General features: G+C 44.7%; 1 protein-coding gene across 1 annotated transcript in view; it reads left to right on the top strand.

The window, feature by feature from the left end:
- Positions 1-1,824: 1,824 nt before the first annotated feature.
- Positions 1,825-14,089, top strand: part of khdrbs3 (KH domain containing, RNA binding, signal transduction associated 3) — a gene marked incomplete at its 3' end in the record, with an annotated part of 234,070 nt that continues 221,805 nt past the window's right edge. Inside the window, exon 1 of the mRNA XM_084312684.1 lies at positions 1,825-1,932. Coding sequence (XP_084168810.1) covers positions 1,842-1,932 — 91 coding nt within the window. The 5' untranslated portion in view covers positions 1,825-1,841. The remainder of the gene's footprint in view (positions 1,933-14,089) is intronic.

The raw sequence follows: 14,089 nt of genomic DNA, 5'->3' as shown, positions 1-14,089 counted from the left end.
TCCTCATACATCCCTCCAAAAGATGGAGACATTTCAACAATTGGATGAGGAGCCCTTTGTTTTGTATAATAATGATGACAGATTACTTTTCGTATGAGTAGAAATGCAAAGCAAGACATTCTCATCATTTGATACATGCACAGGTACCACTGAGAGGTAGGCTGCTTGACCTATTCAGGTGAATGGATTTACCCTGAACTATCGACGGATGGTCTTGAAAGTAAAAGGAGTCTGAGGACTCATGCAATGCTGATCAATTGCCTAAATGATTAAGCTCTTGTGCCTGAGATTTTCCTGCGACTACTGACGGAACAATCTCTTGCTCTGCTGGCTCCGGGTGAAGTGTAGGTAGCCATATAGGGCCTACTACATCATCCAATTGTGGGTGAAATGTTTTTAGAAAAACTAAATGTGCAAATAACATCATGTAGTAGCTCTTACTAGTTACACCGCTGGCCAGTATGACTACTACATTACTGTCTTTATACCTGCATCACTGTACATATTAATATTACAACTATGTACATGCATCTGATTAGAACTACGCCCAGTAGTTATAATTTATATATTTTATACCCAGTTTAATTGTCTATTACTATTAGATTAAAATGTCTAATTTATTGTCATTATACAGCACAAGTACAGTACGGCAAAAATAAGTTTGTCATCAAACCAGAGTGCAAATATAGCAGTAAAGTGCAACAGCAATATACAATGTACAGGATATTAAAATGGGTACAAAATACACAAATGAGTACTACTGAGTGTAATGCGAATCAGATGTGTACAGCGTTGTAGTATAATATGTAGCTATACTGTTACATTTGCACTCTGGTTGGATGCCAAACTTATTTTCATTGTACTGTATTTGTGCTGTATAATGACAATAAACTCGAATCTAATCTAATCTAATCTAATGTCAATTCACTGTGAACATATCTCCATGATACGTGTTCACTTAAGAACACATGTCCCCTTTGGCTTCAAGCATCTCGTCATGGTCATCCATAACGATAGGTTGCTCTCATCACACTCTGAGTAGATAATTGCAGCATGTTTTCACTCGTCGTGAATCTAAGCCTTCAAGTCATTATCACATGAGCCACTGGTGCCTGAAGTTTACTGCTAAAGACAGACAGAACCCATTGCCTTTGTCTTGTTCTGTTGCGTATTTTCATTAGTTTGGCTAATGAGCCAACATATGGACTAATAACACCCTATAACCACCACTACATATAACAGTAAAGTAATCACTATTAACAATTTTTTAAATTAAGCAAGTGAACACAAATGCTTATTGAAAATATCAGATTTTAAAGGACATTATGGCTGAACCATATAATGATATGGTATGGTTAATATATATCATTGTGAAATAGACCAACACATTCACAAATCTTTCATGCATAATGCTTAAATACATAATGCTTTATAAAAAAGAAAGAAAAAAAATCTACCAAACACGCACGGATTCAGTACCGCGGACAGCTCCAGCTGTTTTTCAGCCAACCGGCCTTTACGACCCGCCCCTTTCTGTGACTGACACTGAACGGCGACCAATGGCTATACAGGACCTGGAATGAGCCTTCGTTGCCAGTGGATACAATAGAGGGAGCTTCAAAGAGGTTGTTTACAGAGAGAAGACGAGAGATTCAGTTTGGCTGCGATGCGCGCAAGAGTCTGCAGGCTGAACACAGCAACTCCGATGGGATAAATTGCATTCAGAGACGCAATTTGCCGCTTTTGGTGGTGCAGTTCGTGGGATATAGAGCAAGTTTTTTTTTTATTGTATCACTATACAGAATAATTTACGTTGACGTGGACCAAAAGCCCAGGACGACATGGAGAGCGAAAAGTATTTGCCGGAGCTTATAGCAGAAAAGGACACGCTGGATCCATGTTATCAGCACTCTTTGCGGTTACTGGATCAAGGTAAATACCTATAACCCATAAAGTCAACGATTGAGGCAATTGTGGTCATTGCCTTAAGTTAAGACAGTTTGGAAACAGTTTGTCCAGGTCCATACTTCGACTTTGAAAGCATGACCGTTTTTGACAGGTTTGCATTTGTAAGTAGGCTAAGTCTGTGGCCCTTCAGTTCAGACGCCCAAAGAGTGAAGACGGGCAATCATATAAAATAGGCATAAAGGCCAATATGGAACCATTTGGCCCAGAAGCTATGCTGAAATATTTATGGGTCTACCTGCCGTCTTGCCGCCTCCTTCTAAGTCACACTGAAGTAAATATAGCCCTCGTCTCTCAATGTGACTGCTGCTTTTTTCTTGAAAGTGTTTGCATATTTATGAATCACGAGTGAAAATATTTCCCTAACGAGCAGTATCCTGCGTGTTATTATTGCCATATGTATGTTATATGTTGCACCATCTAATTTCTAAGTTCTAGCTATAGAAAAAAAATGTATCAGGCTACCTCTCTGCAATGTCCAAGAGGGTATAGAATATTGTATCCCACGTTGTCATCAATATAGGCTCATGCATTTATGTGTTTGTGTAGCCGAATACACACTCATTCAAGTTCAAGGTGCATTTGTTTCCCATTTGAAGAACTTGACTTGAGCAGCGCGTTCCACGGCGATTTGATTAGCTTGCACTTTAATCCATTGATTGTATTATATTGATACGGACTGATGCATCGAGCGCATGCATGCTTTAAAGCTGTCCGATTATATATATATTTCCCAAATACTCCCAGACACACCCCCGTGGATCTCCTCTAGTGGGGAAGAGCAATAGCATCCAAGCACATGTCATGTCATGTCAAGTCGAGTCAGATGTATTTGTACAGCTCAAAATCGCATTACACGTTTCAACAGCTTCACACAGGTCCACAAAGGTACACCACCCCAATGGTTTAACCCCACAAAGAAGATAAGAGAAAACGTACAGAAAAAACAATTAAGACACCAAAGATGGGCAATTAAATGAGAGCCCCCCCCCCCCCCCCCCAGTTGGATATATGCAATAGCCATTGGAAACAATGTAGAAAATAAATACAATAAGGGAGTAATAATAATAATAATAATAATAATAATAATAATAATAATAATAATAATAATAATAATAATAATAATAATAATAATAATAATAATAATAATAATAATAATAATAATATAAATAACACTGATAATAAACAATACAAGGAAAATCATAGCATAGGCATAACAGGTAAGCACATCCCCTCTAGTACCAGTCCGGAGCCTTGCCTGCAGTGTAGTAGAATAGGAGCAGACCAACAACTGTCAACAGTTCGTATTATTAAGTATCATATTGGACTAACCTTTGTCGATTACTACGCTGGATAATGGTCACGTATGATAAGTAGGCCACTAGTAAAATAACATACCGGTGTATAGGAATACGTTGCACCTCAGCTTCCTCATTTGCAGTTGAGAGGTTTATTAACTTGCGCTTTCGCTCAAATCTCTGTTTCCCTATTTCCATCCACACAGACGTGTGCCTTGGTGACATACTGTACTGTATAAAAGTGAAATACTTTCTCTGCTTATACAGGCGGAGGAGACCTTTTACACTCACTTCCTTCAGTGGATTTAGTGAGTGTAATGGGGTGAGGGATATCAGATGGAAAGAGAGAGAGAGAGGGAGTAGAGGAGATCCCTGCAGTTGCAAATCTGAGTCCCGGTTATGAAAAGTACAGAGTTAAGCTAATACAGAGAGAGAGAGAGAGAGAGAGAGACCAAATAGCATGAATATCTTTCTGTCAGCTCTTTCTCTAGGTAAAATCACTTCAGTAAGTGAGACAGATAAGGTTGTATTTTACTCAGCACTTTTCCTTATCAGCAGGCTTCAGTATTCAGAAATTGGGTTGTATTTATTTCCTGTTTAACACACATTTCCCCGCATTAGACATGGATAGGAGTCAGACATTCGGTACCCCGATTTCTTGACAGAGTCCTCGCGAAATGATCTATAAATCTGAACACGGTTTAATTTATAGAAAGCCTTGGGTGTTTAATTCAGTAGAATCGTGGAAGAAGAAAAAAAACAAAACATGGAATATTTCTGGAAAGAAGGGAGATATGAGATCTAGAATAGAATTTCCCCACACATTCACTATCACTCATAATACAGTATCGATAACAGTGGTTCAACTGAATTAATTTAACAGATTATAATACAGATGTTCCTGATCTTCCTGCCGGGGAACAGATTGTGGCTGAACCGACATCATCGCATGCAGGGCCAGTAATCCATGACATTTAATGAACCAAGCAGGACTCCGTGGTGCACAGAATCTGGCTGCGACAGTATGCCACGACTCCAAAAAACTGTAAATACCGCTATCTTCCTCTTACACAAACAGATGGTACACGATGCAGTTTAATAGAGCACTTCTCCTGCCATCTTGCTGATGAGCCCTGGACTCGATTATGCAATTGGCAGGGAATACAAACGCAACTAAGAAAGGCTATGCGTATATACTGTATAAGCGGTAAATATGAAGTTCTTCACACACATCGAGAGACTTCCATTCAGAAGACGGGTTCTGTGCCTTGCCGTTTTCTTTTGTTTTGGAGCTCAGCCAGTCTGAAAGGGCACTGGGCAGATGGGAGTGTAGTGGTTTGGGCCCCAGTCAGAGGTGGGCACTGGGCAGGTGGGAGTGTAGAGGTTTTGGCCCCAGTCAGAGAGGGCACTGGGCAGGTGGGAGTGTAGAGGTTTGGGCCCCAGTCAGAGAGGGCACTGGGCAGGTGGGAGTGTAGAGGTTTGGGCCCCAGTCAGAGAGGGCACTGGGCAGGTGGGAGTGTAGAGGTTTGGGCCCCAGTCAGAGAGGGCACTGGGCACTGGGCAGGTGGGAGTGTAAAGGTTTGGGCCCCAGTCAGAGAGGGCACCGGGCACTGGGCAGCAGGTGGGAGTGTAGAGGTTTGGGCCCCAGTCAGAGGTGGGCACCGGGCAGGTGGGAGTGTAGAGGTTTGGGCCCCAGTCAGAGAGGGCACCGGGCAGGTGGGAGTGTAGAGGTTTGGGCCCCAGTCAGAGAGGGCACTGGGCACTGCCCAGTGGGCAGGTGGGAGTGTAGAGGTTTGGGCCCCAGTCAGAGAGGGCACTGGGCAAGTGGGAGTGTAGAGGTTTGGGCCCCAGTCAGAGAGGGCACTGGGCAAGTGGGAGTGTAGAGGTTTGGGCCCCAGTCAGAGGTGGGCACTGGGCAGGTGGGAGTGTAGAGGTTTGGCCCCAGTCAGAGAGGGCACTGGGCAGGTGGGAGTGTAGAGGTTTGGGCCCCAGTCAGAGGTGGGCACTGGGCAGGTGGGAGTGTAGAGGTTTGGGCCCCAGTCAAAGGTGGGCACTGGGCAGGTGGGAGTGTAGAGGTTTGGGCCCCAGTCAAAGGTGGGCACTGGGCAGGTGGGAGTGTAGAGGTTTGGGCCCCAGTCAAAGGTGGGCACTGGGCAGGTGGGAGTGTAGAGGTTTGGGCCCCTTGCTGGTCCTCCCCCATGGGCCCTCATGCAATGTCACACATCTCACTTGGCAGCCACGTTCTCTGTGAAGTACAGGACCATCAGCCTTTTTAGACACAGAGCTATAACTAATTAGAACTCCTTTTAATTACACACAGTAATTACTTCTGGTTTTATTTTCTAACACCAGCCGTCAATTTGAATACATCAACATAAAAAAAGAAAAACACTGCAGCCTCAGTTCCAGTACAGTGAATTGTTCGTTTACACAAACCGAACACGGCAGAGACGACGTGTACACGGCGCTATCGTCCACGCGGGAAGTGAAATTCACACTCGCTCCAAAACGGAACGCGGTGCCGCTCATTGTGTTTTACTTGCCAAGAAATGTAATTGAACCGCAACAGTAATGTACGTTAAAAAAAAAAAAAAAAAAAAAAAAAAAAAAAGCATATAAAAGTAATACTACTACAGCAGACCTAAATCTCTTGTGTTGAACATCTGGATGCAGAGCAGCCTATGCAGCCCCACTCTGTAGGGACCTCCGGTCCTGTTTGGAAGAGGCGCGGCTCTGTGGTGTGTGATGATGAGCCACAAGCTCCTCCTCCTCCTCCCTCCGTTTAGCAGCGGATGTTCCACGGCAGGAACGGTGTCTACCACGTGTTCTTCTCTTAGGGATGAGTCGAGCCGGTGTAACGGAGGTGCCGCGAGTATATCCACAGTAGGGCTGACCCCTATTAATCGATTAGTCGACTAATCGGTCGAAAGGAGCCGTAGTCGACTGGCCAACCTCTTAGTCGAATATAATAAAAAAAATTAAAAAAAAAAGATTATTAATATTATTTTTTATTTATTTATTTTTATCATTCTTTCCAAAAGAAAAGAGGCATATAAGCGTGGCTAACGCTAATAGCACGCATACCAGAGGCTAGCTGCCTACTAAAACAGGCACAGAGGCACTGAAAGAGGATTTCACCCATCTAATGAACACACTAGACAAATATCAAGATGTATCCATCAGTGGACCAATTGCATGCTTTTGCAGAGGACAAGAAGCCTTCAGTCGACTCCTTCAGACAATAGGCTTGTTCAAGATGGGATAGGCGGACGCAGATCTGCGCAGGTTTGACTACCGCCTCGCCAAGCGCGTTGCATGACGGTTAGAATATTGTCCGATTTGCTCTGAAAATCTGGCGAGGCGAGGCGCGGAACTCCCGCGGGAGCGAGCCACAAGCAGCCTTCAGAGCGAGGCTCCACAGTACCTCTCAGCCGGCTGCTCCCGGCTGGGAAGCGACTTGCTACGGTCGCGCAAAGCGCCTATTGGCTCAGAAAAGTTGTCAGTCACCAGCCATGTGACAGCCAGGGAGTTATGAGACGTTCGATTGATTGAAAACTTTATTATGTTATGCGTTATCAACTTATCATCATATCATCATGATAAACTTCAAGCTGTCAGACACACACACACACACACACACACACATACAGCAGTGTGTTGTGTGTGCGTGCGGCCAGGAGCGCGCAACAAGATGGTATACATTATGGTATATGAATAGTATATTCCACTGTAGCAGTATATGGTGTGCTGTACATTTGAATCTGATCTAATTTTGCACACGGCCATCGCATTATAATGAGCTGGACAGGTGTGTAATGTGTGTGTGGTGACGTGAAAGCGTATCTGCCGCGCGAGACTAGGCGAGAGGCTCTCGTGAAATCGGCAGTGTCCGCCCTCTTAACTCCTCCCCCGGCTTCACTCGGCTACTCTCGTCTACTAGTCGAGGCAAACCGAAATCCATCTTGAACAAGCCTATTAAGCACCCCCACAGCCCAAATGGAATGATACAAAAGTAAAAAAAAAAAAAAAAAATTTAAAAAATATTATACTTTTTTTTTTATTTTATTTTTTTTAAGTCGACCAATAGTTGACTAACGGCACATTTTGGCCAATCCTAGTCGACCATCCAAATCCTTAGTCGGGGACAGCCCTAATCCACAGTCACGATGATGGACTTCAAGTGTTGTGAAGTGAGTCGTGACTGTGGCACGTAGCGGTACTGCAAGTAAACTTACTCCCCCTTAACTCATTGACCGCCGGGGATTAGTCGGCCCCTGCTCTAGCACTGCCACGCTCTAAAAGATAGGAGTGCGTCACCTTGTTTGTAGAGATATAACTATATTCTATATTATAGCTATGGATACAATACTATGGCCCATTTGACACCACCTATCTATCGTTCAATATGTGAAAAATAATACATTTCTTCATCCATACGATCCTGTGTTATACCGTGGTGAATACAAGTATGGTTATAGCGTGGTCTGGGGTAATTCCTGAAGGGCTGAGTAATAGCCTTATACGTCAATTCTACTATAAACGTTGCCGTTTCTTGCCTGTACACGCTATTATTCCCAAATCAAATCTATATCATGGGTATTATGATTAATCATGAATGCATGAAAAGGGGGGGGGGGGGGGTAATGTTTTGATGCTTTGATCGTCACCAACGGCATACATTGTGGAGTAATACATAAGGCATTACACAGACATGTTGCGATCGGGGTGAAGACATGGTTGCATCAACGCAGGATTGATATCATATAGGCCTTACCTTCACTCGGATGTACCCCAAAAAGAATATTCCAATTATCTGATTGCGAGTCCCAGTATTGGTGTTGATCGTGTTGCCAACATAATCCACCACACATCATGCAACGGGAGCATTTGACGCTTCCCAATCCGATCGTTATAACCGCTCCATTCGCCCGACAAAGAAAAGTGAGCCCGGTGACATTTGACCGTAGGGTGCTCGATACCGCCGTCTAGCTGGATGCGGCCGGTATTGCACTTTGGCGATCTCAGACTCATTCCCTATGGTAACACCAAGGTCCCTGGATGAATAATGAATATAAATATTGAGAAAAAAAAAAAAAAAAAAAAAAAAAAACGAGTATACTCGCTGTTAGCGTCCAAGCGCCGGCTTGGACGAGTAAACTCTTTGTTGGCAGGGAATGAGTTAAGAGGCATACAGACACATTATAGTGGTCTGCAATGTCGCCCGCAGCGTGGGAGACCGGGGTTCAACTCCCACTCATGTCAAATAAGACCGGTTTCACAGGTGTGGTAAAGAACCCAGCACCTTCATAATCTCATTCATACATGTCAAGAGGAACGGGGGGGAGACACTTTACGAGGCTGTATCGGATGGGGCTAGAGTGGACGCTCGTGGAGTCCTGTGAGTGGAGGTTGACGGGTCAGAACGCCCACGTGAAGGAAAATACAAGCCGGGGTGTATCGGGAGCAGTGGCAGGGATACTATTTTGTTGGGAAAACAGTGCTTGATAGCGATAAGCATCAACAACACGGCGCGCGACACAGTGGAGAGATAGCGGCACAACCCGCTAGAGCTCACCCAGTCAACCAGCCCTGTGATACGGCCTATATCTAAAACCCCGCCCCCTCACTTTCCCTCTATATATCAAACCCCACCCCCTCGCTTTCCCTCTATATCTCAAACCCCGCCCCCTCGCTTTCCCTCTATATCTTAAACCCCGCCCCCTCACTTCACTCTATATCTCAAACCCCGCCCCCTCGGCGTCTATGCCAAACGCAACGCAGTTCGGTTTCCGGGTTCCTCTGATTGGCCGCGACGCCCACGTGACCCGCGCTAGCACGCCCCCTTATCCACCGCTGCCGCTACAGCTCGCAACAACGCGCTGTTGGTAACACCACCCACTTCAATGACAGAGCTCTCTTGTTTAATAATATTGTCGCGCCGCCACTCTGAGTCAAGAAACGCAGTCATCTTAATATGCTGCTTATGCAGTTATCAGCTGTATTTGGCATAGACGCCTGAGTCAAGAAACGCTATTGTCGCGCCGCCACTCTGAGTCAAGAAACGCAGTCATCTTAATATGCTGCTTATGCAGTTATCAGCTAGCTGACTAAATGTAAATCTTATGCAAAGCCAGTCAAGAAACGACCGCCTCAGCAGCATCACGCATCAACTGTAATGTGGAGTGGACTTAAACATATTTACAATTAGCATTTTATAAAGTAGAACTGTAATGTTTACTTAATACAAGTGTTTCTTGACTCAGTGGCGCGTGTGGCGTCGCGACAATATTATTAAACAGCAGCAAAGCGAAAGTCTCAGGAAGCGAGCGTCAAATTGAAAGAGAAAGTCAAGTCCATGCCGCTCTGCCGCGCGCGCGTCAACACACAGGTGAGCGTCAACACACAGGCGAGCTGTATCGGCAGCGGTGGATAAGGGGGCGTGCTAGCGCGGGTCACGTGGGGGACGCGGCCAATCAGAGGAACCCGGAAACCGAACTGCGTTGCGTTTGGCATAGACGCGCCCCCTCGCTTTCCCCTCCATCCTCCGATCGCGACCGTCGCTGCGTGTCAGAAAAAGAGGGGAGGGGTTTGAGATAGGTCAATCGTAAGAGGGCAGATATTGAGAGATCCAGAAAAGCACTTTGTATTCAGATGAGTAGCGCAGCGGTACTGGGGGTGTTTGCGAGGGCTCCGCTGCTCCCCTCTCTCTCTCCAGCAGCTCTCGCAGGACTCCAGGGGTGAAATGTAGGCCATGACTAACACAGACAGGGCCCCTGCTATAAAACCTAATGGCACGTCGTTTACTGGCGTGATGAGTTAACGGTGCCCACATCGATTCCACTGTTAATGCGCGATGCGACGCTCTCGCCCGTTACCGCCAGGAATAATGAGTTGATGATGCTGTAATTTAAATGTGTTTTCACATTAGACAGCGGTTGTGTGACACATTCAGGTTCACTTCGTTTAGAAACGCTGACCCGGGCGATCATTGTGATCGTAAAGAACGAGTCGTTCGCATTCAGTCCCGCGTGTAAACAACACAGCGCTCATCAGAGTGAAATAATCACTGAGTATTATATCATCGCAGTGATTTCGGATAAAGCAGAGGGTGTCTCTAAGTGAGATTAGTAGCAAGTATAAAAGTATAAAACACATATGCGTCTTCGCTAGCATTGCTAATTGATGATATCAGTTTTTTCCCCAATATCTGAGAAAAAAACAAAACACAGATGCCAGTGCCTGTTAAGGACAGAGAAATGACTCCCAGTTTGTGACAAATCCACCAAGTGAACCTTTCCTTTTAAGTGACGTATAGTGTTGACGGTCTCAAAAACAGCGCTCAACATCACGCTGAATGGAAAATGAAACTCACCTGGGATAAAGCCACCGGTGACGACGTCGAGGTACAGCGCGAGAAAGGGTGTGTCGCCATGACAACGTGACTTTACTTTTTGAGTCGGCACATACCTGTGCTCCCCCCTCCCCCGCTCCAGGACGCCTATCCAAGATGAGCGTCTCATCTTAAGCGTTGAGCCAAGGCTGCCTTAAATAATGCAAGCGCCACTTGTTTAGAGAGGGCACAGGTACTCTGAGAGCCTCCATTCTGGACCAGCGGTAACGAGATAATTTAAAGCATGACCCCCCCCCCCCCCCCCTAGCTGCAGCACGGACCCGTATATGTGTCCTGTGTAACAGAACAAGAGCAAGAGTGCTTTGTTTCTGTCCTCTCTGCCTCAATTATGGATCCATTAATCATTATTCTTTAGGATGATGATAACACAATGTGCAGTGCTGCACAAGGCAAGACAATAAGAGTCTGGGATTACAATGGATTAGTATGAAAGCAGGAGAAAGCCCAGGGATCGTATCCATCTGTTTACCGAGAGACAGAGAGAGAGAGAGAGAGAGAGGAGAGAGAGAGAGAGAGAGAGAGAGAGAGAGAGAGAGAGGAGAGAGAACGAGAGAGAGAGAGAGGAGAGAGAGAGAGAGAGAGAGAGAGAGAGAGAGAGAGAGAGAGAGAGGTGGGGGCGGGTAGAGAGAGTAAGAGTTCCCTTCCCCAGGGAAACGTTATTTGTAGGGGATTTGTACCAAAGTCAGTTACAAAAGGGAAAATCAAAATGAAATCTGAAAAAAAATGAAAAGAAAGAGAAAAAGAAATGTGAGGAATGGCATAAAATTGGAATGAAATAGAAAGAGAAGTATAGACTAGAGAAGGTAAATTACTGAGGGGATTTTGCTCCATAGATATGATTTTGACAAACAACAACAAATAAAGGGAAATATAATAATAAATATGATAGTGTTTGTTCATCTAAACTAAACTTCACTAAACTAAATTGTGTATCATCATCAGTCACAATAGAAACACACACACACACGCACGCACGCACGCACGCACGCACGCACGCACGCACGCACGCACGCACGCACGCACGCACGCACGCACGCACACACACACACACACACACTCACACACACACACACACACACACACACACACACACACACACACACACACACACACACACACACACACACACACACACACACACACACACACACACACACACACAATACAATCACACTGATTGTGTCAAACGATGCATATCATTATGTCCAGCCCTATGTTTACACTCATTCAGCGCCAGATGGCGCTGTTTACTGTTACTGTTGAAAGGCCAGCACTTTAAAGTATACGAATACGTGGCAGTGTTTGCAGGGCTCTATATTAACTATATTATATATCATACCTATGGATATAATACTATTGCCCATTTGACATCGAGTATCTATCGTTCAATTTGTGAAAAAGAAAGAATCTTTTCATCCATACATTCCCGTTTTATACCATGGTGAATATGAGTATAGTTTTAGAGTAATCCTGTCTAATCCCAGAAAACGGGATACTGTGCAGCAATACGTGCATTTCACTCAAAACCGTGCCGTTTCTCGCCTGTATACGCTACTATTTCTAAATCAACGCTATATTATCGGTATTATGTTTCATCATGAATGCATGAAAGGGTGGGGGGGGGGGGGGTCGTTTTTCAATGCTTTGATCGTCACCAACGGAATACGTTACACACACACATTACACACATAAGCTCAGATCGCAGTGAAAGTATTCTTGGATCAACGCAAGATTGATACCATATAGCCCTTACCTTGACTAGGATGTACTCCAAAAAGAATATTCCAAGTATCTGATCGCCATTCCAAGTATTGATGTCGATCGTGTTGCCAACATAATCCACCAAAGAACATGAACCGGGAGTGCTTGATTCCCCTCAATCCATGCGTTATAACCAGGGAGCGAAATTAACTTTTTGACTCACCGGCCAGTGGCGGGTAGATGGGAAGAGTCTACCCGCCAAGCATATTTCTTACCTGCCAATATATATTTTATATATAACATTTTTTTTAAATAAAATATATTTATATAATCATACTTGTAGTTGTATTATCTGCGAGACATCGCCACCACGCAATAAGTCAAAATGCTTGCTATCTGCAAACAGCTCCACTGTCTATTTTGGCTGTGTTGCTCTTCTAGAAAAATAATCCTTTCAGGGTTGCCTATTGAAATACTGTACACTTTCCTACTGTACACTTTCCTGATTAATTGAAATGGGGGACCCTGATGTAAACAAGACGAAAGTCTTTCTCTGGTCTGCATCCCCTTAACAATTGTGTGTATTGAGCTGTACTGTATTGTACCCATTCTGCAATCTGTTAATAAAGTTCTCAATCAATCAATCAATCACACCTCCAGTACAGAAACATTGTTTGAATTTGCGTGTCAGGTAGACCATTGATTGACAGTCGAGTCTGCCAATTACATCACATCGCTTGCACTCCGGTGCTGCAGCTGGACCCATTGCCCACCTCTGCTGTTGATAACGCTAGCCAAGTTATTATACACACAGATACACAGTGGGCCAGTGACTTTGGTGTAGGGGTGTAACAATGCATCGATCCTAAGGGGGAAATTCAACTGCATCGATTTGAAAATGTTAGAATAGATTATCGCAATTTTAATGTGTACACGTTATGTTATTGTCATGTCCGTTACAGCCAACACACCGACATACGCTACTGCATCAACGTTATGATTAACAAAGCAAGGCATTCGTTTTGTTGCATTAACGTTATATTACTATTGCTATCGATAAATCTAGGTTTTCTAAAATCTATTGCTATTGGTAAGAGAGACTATAATAAGTTGGTGTCTCGGAAAACGAGAGCCCTGATCGCGGAGTTTCAGGAAGTAAACAAGAAAAATGAGAGCTTCCGATTGGTCGTTTGCTTTATTTCCCATGAAACCAGTCACTTCACTCTACTGTGATTGGACCGTTGGCTTGAGTGCAATGTGGGACTTGTAGTTTTTTAACGATCTCACAGCGGAGGAAAAAAAAGACGAGAGAGGCTATAATCTGTATTCGCACAGCGCGCGCGTAATTGATTTTTACCGTTCGCATACAAATATTTTTAGGGGCCTGCTTATGAACTACACGTCTACACGCCACATGGCGGGCAGCCCTCTAAGTGTCATGCGCCAAAGGTAAAAACAGACCGCCCCTGGCGGGCGGCGGGCTTTAGTTTCGGTCCCTGGTTATAACCGCTTGTCCTGCCCGACAAGGAAGACCCCGCCCGTACGCCTGAATACTTTCGACAACAAATGTTTGTTTCCGCGTCTCTGATTGGCCACGCGCGTTTCTGGTCATGTGACATGTGCGCCAATCGTGGGACCGCAATTTTCTACACTGGTTAAGCTTAGGCGCTCTTTCGAAGTTGGTTAAGGTTAGAGTTTGTCTTAGAGCATGGCG

This window comes from Notolepis coatsorum, assembly GCF_963971535.1.
Source record: "Notolepis coatsorum genome assembly, chromosome: 4".
NCBI classification, from domain to species: Eukaryota; Metazoa; Chordata; class Actinopteri; order Aulopiformes; family Paralepididae; genus Notolepis; species Notolepis coatsorum.
The sequence above is the reverse complement of the archived record's forward strand: the minus strand, read 5'-3'. Positions and strand labels throughout refer to the sequence as shown.